The 12,387-nt window shown below is 43.2% G+C and overlaps 1 protein-coding gene across 1 annotated transcript; it reads left to right on the top strand.

Annotated features, from left to right (window-relative positions):
• Positions 1-2,364: 2,364 nt before the first annotated feature.
• psmb4 (proteasome 20S subunit beta 4) lies at positions 2,365-12,387 on the top strand. The gene is made up of 8 exons (XM_080011324.1): positions 2,365-2,506; positions 7,681-7,807; positions 7,992-8,071; positions 10,841-10,987; positions 11,230-11,311; positions 11,690-11,806; positions 11,889-11,977; positions 12,290-12,387. The coding sequence occupies exons 1-8, from the start codon at positions 2,385-2,387 to the stop codon at positions 12,300-12,302; spliced, it is 777 nt and encodes a 258-aa protein (XP_079867450.1). The 5' UTR covers positions 2,365-2,384; the 3' UTR covers positions 12,303-12,387.

Here is a 12,387-nt window from a genome sequence, read left to right as displayed (position 1 = left end):
CTGTTCTTATATATATTTTTTTTATATGATCTGTTCTTATATATGTTTTCTATATGATCTGTTCTTATATATGTTTTCTATATGATCTGTTATTATATGTTTTTTATATGATCTGTTCTTATATATGTTTTCTATATGATCTGTTTTGATATACTGTATGTTTTCTCTGATCTGTTCTTATATATGTTTTCTATATGATCTGTGTTGATATATGTTTTCTATATGATCTGTTATTATATATATTTTCCATATGATCTGTTATTATAAATGTTTTCTATATGATCTGTTTTGATATATGTTTTCTATATGATCCGTTATTATATATGTTTTCTATATGATCCGTTATTATATATGTGTTCTATATGATCTGTTCTGATATATGTTTCCTATATGATCTGTTCTTATATATGTTTTCTATATGTACTTTTTTTTTATATGTTTTCTATATGATCTTTTTTGATATGTTTTCTATATGATCTGTTCTTATATATGTTTTCTATATGATCTGATTTGATTTATGTTTTCCATATGATCTGTTCTTATATATGTTTTCTATATGATCTGTTTTGATATGTTTTCCATATGATCTGTTCTTATATATGTTTTCCATATGATCTAGTCTTATTTATGTTTTCTATGTGATCTGTTCTCATATATGTTTTCTATATGATCTGTTCTTATATATGTTTTCTATATGATCTATTTTGATATATGTTTTCTATATGATCTGTTTTGATATATGTTTTCTCCATGACGCTGCCTCCGTTAGGGGTGGCCACAGCGGATCATCTATGTTTTCTATCGAAGAAGCCCCAAAAATCAGCCGGACCAGAGCCTGAAGCACCGTGTCATGTACCAGCCTTCTGCAAATCCTCCACCATCATCCCAGTTTCAAAGAAGCCAAGGACAACAGGACTTAATGATGACGGAGCCGTCGCCCTGACCTCTGTGGTGATCAAGTCTTTTTACGCCTTGTGCCAAACCCATCACAGTCCCTCTCCTGGACCCTACAGAGCCAGTGCCAGAGTCTGTACCTCCACTTCATCCTCCAAACCTGGACTCCTCAGGAACCTATGCCAGGATCCAGTTTGTGGACAAGGCAGGACAAGCTCTTCCCGCTGGGCATGCCTGACTCCACCAGCAGGTGGATCACGGACTTCTTGTCTGACAGGAAGCAGCACGTGAAGCTGGGAAAACACGTCTCTGCCTCCCGGACCATCAGCACCGGTTCTTCTCAAGGCTGCGTTCTTTCTCCTCGGCTCTTCTCCCTGTACACCTACAGCCGCACCTCCAGCCACCAGTCTGTCAAGCTCCTGAAATTTGCGGACGACGCCACCCTCATTGGGCTCATCTCTGGTGGGGATGAGTCCGCCTCCAGGTTGGAGCTTGACCATCTGGTGACTTGGTGCAGCCAGAACAACCTGGAGCTCAACACTGTAAAGGCAGTGGAGATGGTTGTGGACTTCAGAAAGAACGCTGCCCCACTCACCCCCATCACCTTCAGTCTACTCTGTGGAGTCCTGCAACTTCCTGGGAACCATCATCTCCAAGGACCTCAAGTGGGAGCTGAACATCAGCTCCATCGTCAAGAAAGCCCAGCAGGGGACATACTTCCTCGGCAGCTGAGGAAGTTCAACCTGCCATAGACGATGACGGTGCACTTCTACACCTCCTCCATCGAGTCCGTTCTTACCTCCTCCATCACCATGTGGTACGCTGCTGCAACCACCCAGGACAGGGGCAGACTGCAGCGTGTCATTCGCACTGCTGAGAAGATGATTGGCTGCAATCTGCCATCTCTCCAGGACGTGTACGGCACCAGGACCTGTACGGCTACAGGATCTGTACCGCTCCAGGACCTGTACGGCTCCAGGACCTGTACCGCTCCAGGACCTGTACCGCTCCAGGACCTGTACCGTTCCAGGACCTGTACGGCTCCAAGACCTTTAGCGCGCAAGGACCTGTACGGCTGTAAGTATGATCCTGCCATCTAGTGGCCACTTGGGTCAACACACCACATTCAAGATTGAAGAGTATGGTATTGTACACATAACATCTTTATCAGTAAGTGACCAGTGGCCAAAGAAATTCAGATATGAACAGTCACCGTGAATCAATATCATTTCTTATCCTCAATCATACAAGGTCGGTTGAGTGGGGAGTCGTTTTCTCTTTCACCTCACCCCTTAACCTGTAGAAAATGGACGTAGTACACATTTATTTTGGCCTTCCGTACCACGCTCACTCCGCCATTTGGCAATGACATAGCGTTCATCCTGAGCTGGTGACGTCACCAAACCTTGTTCCTGGTGGTCAGGTGGTCCGGGCATCTTCTCGCGATACTTGAGCTGCGGGAGCGGAGTATCGCCACACACAGCAGCAACATGGCGTCCAGCGGCAGCAAGCTGAACTTCTGGGAGAACGGACCCGCGCCCGGACAGTTCTACTCCTTCCCGGGCAGCGGGACGGGCATCGGGACGGGTATCGGACCGGTCCGACACACGCTGTGAGTCGCTTTCCGCTTCCCGGAGCTTGTTCCGAGCTTTTTACGGCGCTTCCGCCCCTCGCTGCTGCGTCATCTTGGAGCGGTAGCACGCTAGGCTAAGTGGTAGCACAGCCGCGCATTTTAAAACTATTTAAACACGTCAACCTGGTCGAAGAGATGAAAGCAGATAGAACGAGATAAAAAGAGAAAGAAAGAGATGAACCCTGTTCCACACGGAAGAGATTGTGGGGAGGCTAGGCTAATGCTAAGAGGCTGAGCTAGCGGGGTGAGGTTGTATCGGATGGGTCCTGTCTGCTTGTCTGTCTTCGTATCTGTCTTACTTTCTATCTGTCCTCCTGTCTCTGTCTATCAAACTCCAGTACATTCTATTTGAAAGGATGAGATCAGGTGGAGTCTGTCTTCCTTCCTGTCTGTCTATCAAACTCCAGTACATTCTATTTGAAAGGATGAGATCAGGTGGGGTTTGTCTTCCTTCCTGTCTGTCTATCAAACTCCAGTACATTCTATTTGAAAGGATGAGATCAGGTGGAGTCTGTCTTCCTTCCTGTCTGTCTATCAAACTCCAGTACATTCTATTTGAAAGGATGAGATCAGGTGGGGTTTGTCTTCCTTCCTGTCTGTCTATCAAACTCCAGTACATTCTATGAGAACGGATGAGATCAAAACCAAGACAGATGAGAAGAAACAAACACAACAGAGGACACATGGAGTACTTTGTTGTGTACTATAGGCTTTTTCGCATCACAGGAACATTTTCATAGTTTAGTCCATTTCTTGTGTCCGCACTGCAGGAACTAGGAGCATTCGTAGTTCTTCGAACGCCGTTTTCAGGGACTTCTTTTTAGCTTGTTCTCCAGGACAGGTACTAACCGGCACAAGAAGGAGCTTCAGTGATGAAGTGCACGGTGTTTAGTCCGGACGAAAGTGAGGTCGAGTCAGATCGCTCTGGTTGGGGACCAGCCCACGTACACTCAGCAGTTAGGGGTGCCCCGGTAGCTCACCCGGTAGCTCACCAGGTAGCGCGCACCATATCCAAGGCTCAGTCAGTCCTTACCACGGCAACCCAGGTTCTGGCAGGTCCATTTGCTGCATGTCATCCTCTCTCTGTCCCCTTTCTTCCCCCACTATCACTGTCAAATAAAGCATGAAAATGGCCAAATCTATATATATCTATATATATATATATATATATATATATATATATTAGTATTTTTATTATACAGGTACTCCTCACTTAACGACCTACCTGTTTAACCACCGTTGGGACTTAGGACCAGCTCTCTGATCATTCTGTATTGTACGCTGCTGCGTACAATACCGCGGTGTCTCAGTGTCAAGCATCTCATTGCGCATCACCCTTTCTATACTATATATACAATTTATATACTATATGTGACCCACCGCGCACTTTAGGGTCATCTTGCGGCTTTCGAGTTTTTTCTTTTTGCATCATTTGAAAGTGGAGAATCAGACCTTCCAAACAAGGTGTCCCTTGTGCAAATCAAGCAAATATTTTTAAAGCTATGACTTGTTAATGACAAGGGTGTGGCAAACTGTGTTTCTGAGATAATCACCTCCAAAGTTTTCCCCACACCAGGTTCATTCAGCCAGCTCCCACAATGCAAATGGGGTTGGCGGACAAACAAAGCCTCTTGGCAAATGGGCTCTGGGTCGGAGAACTATCATCGTGGAAAAAGTCCAGTACGCACTGCTAACACTGACTTGGATCTATCGCACTAGTCAGATTAAGGTCCAAGATATGATTCAGAGCTTCCGCCACCCGCTTCGCTTAATCCATAACAATACGGAGAAGAAAGTTTTCACAGACAAGTGAGACAGAATCACCCCTGTGCTGCGCTTTAACTGTCTGTTTACGGAAGTGACATAGGTGCTTGACGCGAAGGGTTCTTCTTCGCTGTTTCACAACAATGGCTCCGTGTGTGTAAAAGTTGTACGAAAGGTTGAATTCTATCAAATGGTTTCACATTGTGACTTTGCATCACATGGAATATGGATGAATGATCTTCACCTGGACGGTCGCTTTAAAGGAAACGATCGATCGTCGCCGTTCAGTGCTGTTCTGCGCCTCAGCAAGTGAACTGCGTTTCCCCATGTAATCTAACGGGAATATTTAACTCCAGGGTTTAATATTTTTCTACTATTTATAAATCAAACTCGGTTTTGAAAATACGTTTAAAAAAAACGGAAACACAAAGGAACACGAATCTGGAAAATGTTTCATTTTCCTTCAAGAAGGAAACTTATTTGGCTGCTCCTGGCCATTTTTGAAATGTGTGAGATGGCGGCTTTTGCTGTGGTGGGACACATGCACTATATATACTGTATACATCTCATCACCAGTCTCAGTCTCGTTCCCTAGTCTGTTAGTATTAACTACGCTAGCGTTTGCAATTGCCACGGCCCCTTACCATGAAATAACACTATACACACTATATATAATATATGCGCTATATATAATATATGCACTATATATACCAGCCATGCTCCCTTACCATGATATAACACGGGTCCTCGCTTATCGCTTGCTCTTTCGCTTAACCAATTAGCTTAACGACCTGGTTGTAGGAACGGAACTCAGCCGTTAAGTGAGGAGTACCTGTAGATTAATTTATGTCATGTATTTTATTTCCCAATGTTAACTGAATGAAACAAAAAAAAAGTGCGCTGTACCGATATGAGCCTGTGCCTTATATAAATCAGAACAAACTTTAAAATTACGTCTTGTAGATCTTACATGAGTGAAGATTCAGCAACTGGATTGCTTATTTCTCACTTCAAATTTGTTTAGAAACAGATTTTGCTGGATTGATAAATGTGACATCTGTGAAAGTTACTCTTACGTAAATACACCACAGAACTCTGAATGCTGAAACCCCATTGGCTGACGTCACTTCAGCGTTCCAGTGTGGTGTGAATACAAGCAGAAAGAAGGCCCATGACGGTGTTTAGTTCTCAGGGACCGCCACAGTTCCTAGTTCCCCTCAGGGAGCACCCACAACTCTGTGTTGTGGAAACACCTTATGATACATCCCAGTGGCAGAAAGGAAGTACAGCTGGTACAGAATGTGCTGTGTACAGTACCATGTACTATATTGTATGGTGTGTACTGTACCGTGTACCATACAGTATGATGTGTACAATAAAGTATGCTGTGTACTATACAGTATGGTGTGTACTATACTGTACCATACAGTATGGTGTGTACTATACTGTACTGTACTGTATGGTGTGTACTATACTGTATAATACTTTATGGTGTGTACTATACTTTATGGTGTGTACTATACTCTACTGTAGGGCGTGTAGTATATTGCATAGTACACAGTATATAGTAGTGGTGTAGCACAGAGTTTTCGTTATCCGGTAATTGCTGATCTCCCCGTCATAATGGGGGTGGTAGCTCAGGCAGTAGAGCTGGTGGTCTAGTGATCTAAAGGTTGCTGGTTGGATCCCAGGCTCCTCCTGCTAGCATGCTGTAGTGTCCTTGAGCAAGACACTTAACCCCTAATTGCTCCTGATGGCTGCGTCCGTCGGTGTTTGACAATTGTAAGTCGCTTTGGATAAAAGCGTCTGCTAAATGAAATGTAATGTAATGTAATGTAATAATGTCCGTGGAAAATAATTCCTTCTAAGCACAATTTGAATAAGTTCTGGGCGAGAAAATGGTAATTATCGCCCATTTTTTTTTTCTCTGTCGAAATTTATCGACTCTATCATTTTGATAAAAAAAGAAATTCCGCAGATGTGTTCATTTCCGCGTTTGGCAAGTTTCAACAGGAAGCCAATCAGTTTGGACGATCTAAAGCTGACCTTTCACCTAACCAATTACATTTGTCGATTTAGAAATAAGCCCCGCCCCCTCCCTCGTGGACAGGTTGCGCTTGTAAACACATGGAGCGGAGAGAGCGGCAGCGTCCAAAGCATTGGGGTAGAAGCAGAAACATGATGTATCGTTGACAACAGGGATACATGCATCCATAGTTTGGTGTTTTTTTGGATATTTAAGTTCCGACCCAAAGCAGACTCTAAATGTCCATTGTGTTGTCAAATATGACGACACTTCCCGAGAACACCACAAACTTAGTTATTTATTTAGACCTACTTGCCATTTTTATCTTGCTTTTGATTTTAACTAAATTTTATTTAAGTCAAATGTTAATTAAAGCACTTGTTACTTATTGTTCACGAACAGAAATTATTTGATCTAAAGTAGTAAAATGTGGAATATTTATTTATTTTTAAAATAGCGTGAACTGACGGGACTTTTTTCATTTTTAGCATTCAATAAAAACATTGTATACATGCCTTCATGATTGAATTCTTTATTTAGCCTGCCTATCAATTGTGTTTAAGCTCAATAAAACAGATAACATTTGACTGGAATGTCTCCCATTTGTCCGGGATAGGGTTGCCTCGATTATTGGTGTTCGGGTGTACACAGATTACATTATTTGCCCACCGCCCACACCGTTGTTTCGCCTTTTAAATTTATTTTGTTTATAGAAATAAAAAGTGTTACTTTTTGGGAATCAGCACCAACACTCATCAAATAAACAAAATTATAATTTGTAAAATGCTAAGCGTGTTCAAGTACTTAATATGCGATACAAAAGTGAAAGTGCTTGTGCGCACAGCACAGTCTATATATCAGGGGAGGAGAGGAGGAAAGGCTATAGGAGACCTTAGATCAGGTAAAGATCCGGAGCTGTCTCCTTCCATCTGAATAAGCGGCCGTACATAACGGGTCACTCCACGTGCTCTAAAGACACAGTGAAACCAGAACACGGGAACCGCAGGGGGTTGTGAACGGCGCGTGGCGCAGTGCTGCAGGAGAAACACACACTGACTCAGATTCAGCCTTGTTTACAAGTTTTTATGTGAGTACTGCTTTATATTTGTGGAGTTACTGTATATATAATACACGCTCCAAACTTTGCAGCTCCTGAAAAAACAAGCATGTTGACCCGGGAAAAGGAGGAGGTTGAGTGACCCTGAAAGGGAGGTTGAAGTCCGTCCAGAAGTTGTACTTTTGTTTCAAGTTTTCCTCCACCCTTAACAGCAGAAATAACATGGATAAGAAGTACTGAAGTCCTGCTCCACCTCTCCTTTCTCCTCCACCTCTCCCTTCTCCATCTCTCTCTCCCGTCCTCTAGTAACCCAATGGTAACAGGAACCTCGGTCCTGGGTGTGAAGTTTTCTGGGGGCGTGGTCATCGCAGCGGACATGTTGGGATCTTACGGCTCCTTGGCCCGGTTCAGGAATGTCTCTCGTCTGATGAAGGTGATGAAATAAAACTGAATAAACAAATTAATAAACTTGATGTGAATTATTAATATTTTTAAGTTTTATATTATGTCAGCATGGCCAACAGCTGGACTGGGTTGCAGATACCATGGCAACCATATGGATATTTCCCTGGCTGAGGGACAGGAAGTGATAAAGGGTCTTGTCTTCCTCCTTGCAGGTGAACAGCAGCACCATCCTAGGAGCGTCAGGAGACTATGCTGATTACCAGTACCTCCAACAGATCATCCAGCAGATGGTGTAAGTAGATCGTACCATTAGGTGGTGTAAGTACTAGTACCTCCTACAGGTGATTGAGGTGGTCGTACCGCCAACAAATCGTACCAGCAGTCTGTGCGAGTACTAGTCCCTCCAGCAGGCCCTGTAATTACTAGTATCTCCAATAGATCATTCTATTCTATCTCACATACATATACATACTTTCATACATATATGCAGTGAAATGTAATGCAACGCACCCGGTGATTACACACAATATGTCCTAGACTGAACACAGTAGCTACCTAAGAAAATTCCTTTCTACTAGACCAACTAACTGATTCATAAAACGTAATACAGTAAGTCGAATACTTAAAGAATAAAATAAAAATATATAGAATAAAATAGAATAGTTAAAGGGAATAGGCTTACGTATATGGGATAGACTTATGTATATGGGATAGGCAATTATGTAAATACAGTTATGTGCATTAAAGTACTAGTACGGGCAAGTACTACTACCTCCAGCAGGTGATGTAAGTAGCTGTACCTCCAAAAGATCATACCTGCAGGTCGTGTAAGTACTAGTACCTCCAGCAGTTGGTGCAAGTACTAGTACCTCCAGCACTAATGGCGTAACTAGTCGTACCAGCACATGGTCGCAGTAAAATAACTTACAAATATGATTTGGTTATCCTATTGATTAAACATTGTTGAGTCTTACATTATGACATACAGACATGGACAAATGTGTTGGTTACAGTTTCCTTACAGCACATTGAAACAATGCTTCATTCCTCCTGAAAAGTGATGAAATTAAAATCTCTTTTCTCATGTATACCTGCATGCCTTTTGTATGTCATAGAGTAAGGCAAAGAAACTGAAAAGAGAAATTATTGCTCAAGAGATCAATTGTTTAATTTAGAACCATTTAAATGTATATTTAATACAACACAGACAATTAATACTATTATATAATTATAGAATACAGAATCGCGATTGTGGCGCGCCCCCTTCCAGTCGCCTGCGCGAATGTCTTTCTGTGATGCAATGAAATTTCACTGCATATATGTATGAACGTACTGTATGTATATGTGACCCACCGCATACTTGAGGCTCATTTGGGGGCTTTCGACTTTTGTTTTTTTCTGCATCTTGCAGAATCAGATTTCAAACAAGGTGTCACTTGTGCAAATCAAGCAAATGTTTTTAAAGCTATGACTTGTTAATGACAAGGGTGTGGCAAACTTCTGAGATAATCACCTCCATAAAAGTGGAATTATTTTGGAGTTTAAAAGTACGGACAACACAACAAAATGTAGAGTCTATCAATATTATGAGTCTCGGCAAATCTGAAAATCACCAACCTCAACGGACTTCATCACGTCATCAACTTCTTCCGTTGATGACGTGATGAACGGGCGTATCGTTGTTCTCCGGTGGTTCTTGAAAGTATTCCGTTTCATTGTCACATTCAAGGTGAAATCCGCTGTTTGAAATCTTCTCCAAGTAAGGGATCATATCAGATTCAGCAGCGCTGTCGCTGTCGGAGAACTGACTATCATCGCGGAACATGAAGTTGTTGAGAGATTAAAAAAAAAAAAACAAAGGAACACAAATCTGGAAAAAAATCTCATTGTCCTTCAAGAAAGGGTTTTTTTTAAATTTATTTGGCTGCTCCTGGCCATTTTAGAAATGCCCAAGATGGCAGGTTTTGCTGCAGTGGGTCACATGTGACAAATAAACCTGTTGAATCTATATTCTAAAATGGCCTGGACAAATTTGTTGGTACCCCTTAGAAAAGATTATAAATAATTGGATTATAGTGATATTTCAAACTAACTGTTTTCTTTAATTGGTATCACACGTCTTCAGTATTATAATCGGTCATTCAGCCTATTTAAATGGAGAAAAGTAGTAACTCTGCTGTTTGGTATCATGGTGTGCACCACACTGAACATGGACCAGAGAAAGCAAAGGAGAGCGTTGTCTGAGGAGATCAGAAAGAAAATGATAGAAAAGCCTGTTAAAGGCTATAAGAGCATCTCCAAGCAGCTTGATGTTCCAGCACGGTGCCAACAGCGCCCCAGGAATCGAACACAGGGCCAGGAAGAAGACCCAGGAAGAAACATAAAAAAGGCAGACTAGAATTTGCTAAAATTCATTTTGACAAGCCACAATGCTTCTGGGAGAATGAAATCTCAAGACTATAAAGGCATTCTGGAGCCAAACGTACTGCCCAGGGTCAGAAAGCTCCGTCTCAGTTGCAGGTCATGGCTCCTCCAACAGGATAAGGACCCAAAACACACAGCTAAAAGCACGAATGATGGCTAAGAACAAAACATTGGACTATTCTGAAGTGGCCTGATCTGAATCTTATGACACATCTCTGGAAAGAGCTGAAACATGCAGTCTGGAGAAGGCACCCTTCAAACCTGAGACAGCTGGAGCAGGTTGCTCAGGAACAGTCGGTCAAATTACCTGTTGACAGGTGCACAAGTCTCATTGAGAGCTACACATATCACTTGATTGCAGTGATTGCCTTTTAAGGTTGCGCAACAGAATGTTGGGTTAAGGGTCCCATCATTTCTGTCCATGTCATTTTCATTTGTTTTAATATGTAAAACATTCTGTTGAATCAAAAATCAAAAGCAAAGTCTGATTTCTGTTGAATATGGAATAAACGATGATGGATGCCAATTTATTTTGAGCTTCAATTTAGTCAGAGAAAATTGTGGGTTCTTCTTTTGTCGTCGAAGGGTACCAACAAATCTGTCCACGTATCATCATGATTCTCTCTCTCTCTCTCAGTATTGACGAGGAGTTGCTAGGCGACGGCCACAGCTACAGTCCCAAAGCGATCCATTCCTGGTTGACCAGAGTGATGTACAACCGGCGCAGTAAGATCAACCCTCTGTGGAACACCGTGGTGATTGGAGGCTTCTACAACGGAGAGAGGTCAGAGGATCAATACCCTGGTGATAGAATCATTATCCTGAAAATGAGGTTATTAGTTATTATTGTATAATATAACCAGCTCAGAGGATCAATACCCTGGGAACGGGGTCAGAATATAATATAACCAGGTCAGAGGATCAATAGCCTGGAAATTGGATCAATATGAGCCCCAACATGGCAGTTGCTCCGCTCACGATGAAACAGGGAATTCCAGTTGGAATGACAAGCCCCTCCCACTCCAGTTTCCTAGGCTACGTGGACAAGCTGGGCGTGGCCTATGAAGCCCCTACTGTAGCGACGGGCTTCGGGGCGTACCTGGCTCAGGTGCGTGTGCGTGTGCGTGTGTGTGTGTGTGTGTGTGTGTGTGTGTGTGTGTGTGTGTGTGTGTGTGTGTGTGTGTGTGTGTGTGTGTGTGTGTGTGTGTGTGTGTGTGTGTGTGTGTGTGTATCTGGTGTATAATGTGTGTGTGTGTATCTGGTGTATAATGTGTGTGTGTGTATCTGGTGTATAATGTGTGTGTGTGTATCTGGTGTATAATGTGTGTGTGTGTATTGTGTGTGTGTCTGGTGTATAATGTGTGTGTGTGTGTGTGTGTGTGTGTGTGTGTGTGTGTATCTGGTGTATAATGTGTGTGTGTGTGTGTGTGTGTGTGTATTGTGTGTGTATCTGGTGTATAATGTGTGTGTGTGTGTGTGTGTGTAGCCCATGATGAGGGCGGAGCTTGAAAAAGGGGCGGAGCTCAGCAAGCAGGAGGCCAAGCAGCTGGTGGAGCGATGCCTCAAAGTACTTTACTACAGAGACGCTCGCTCCTACAACAGGGTGAGTACCAGGGGGAGGGAGGTGGAGGAGGTGGAGGAGGTGGAGGGAGGTGGAGGGAGACTGACACTGTGTTGTTGTGTAGCATGAGATCGCCGTGGTAACGGAGGAGGGCGTGGAGATCGAGGGTCCGTTGTCGTCAGAGACAAACTGGGACATCGCTCACATGGTCAGGTGGGTCAGAAGTCACCTCGTGCTACTTCCTGTCTCATGGCATTACTTCCAGTCATCTGGCGCCACTTCCTGACACCTGGTGCTAACCCTACAGAAAGTAGCGCTGTTGTGATAATCCTTGCAGCGACCTGCTGTCTGTCTCTTGTAAAAACCCTTTGATGACCCTCTACACGTCTCTCTCCCTCTACCTTTCTCTTCCTCCCTCTATCCTTCTCTCCCTTTACACATCCCTCTCTCCCTCTAACTGTCTCTCCCTCTACCTGTTCCTCTCTCCCTCCCTCTACCCGTCTCTTTCTCTACCTGTCTCTGCAGTGGCTTCGAGTGACCCCCTGGACTGCTGGGCTGCAGCTCCTTCTCTCTCTTCTCCATTGTTTTTGTAAGATGAAAAATAAAAATGTTGTTTCACTGTT

The sequence above is a fragment of the Zeus faber genome, assembly GCF_960531495.2.
Source record: "Zeus faber genome assembly, chromosome: 1".
NCBI lineage: Eukaryota > Metazoa > Chordata > Actinopteri > Zeiformes > Zeidae > Zeus > Zeus faber.
Note: the sequence above shows the minus strand (reverse complement) of the source record. Positions and strands in the feature narration are given on the sequence as shown.

What these genes read in the sequence shown, in the direction of transcription:
- psmb4 (XM_080011324.1), top strand. Translation starts at nt 2,385, where the DNA reads ATGGCGTCCAGCGGCAGCAAGCTGAACTTCTGGGAGAACGGACCCGCG. An exon ending in CAGATCATCCAGCAGATGGT is followed by an intron (nt 8,072 to 10,840) that starts GTAAGTAGATCG and finishes TCTCTCTCTCAG; the next exon opens with TATTGACGAGGAGTTGCTAG. An exon ending in GGCTTCTACAACGGAGAGAG is followed by an intron (nt 10,988 to 11,229) that starts GTCAGAGGATCA and finishes CTCCCACTCCAG; the next exon opens with TTTCCTAGGCTACGTGGACA.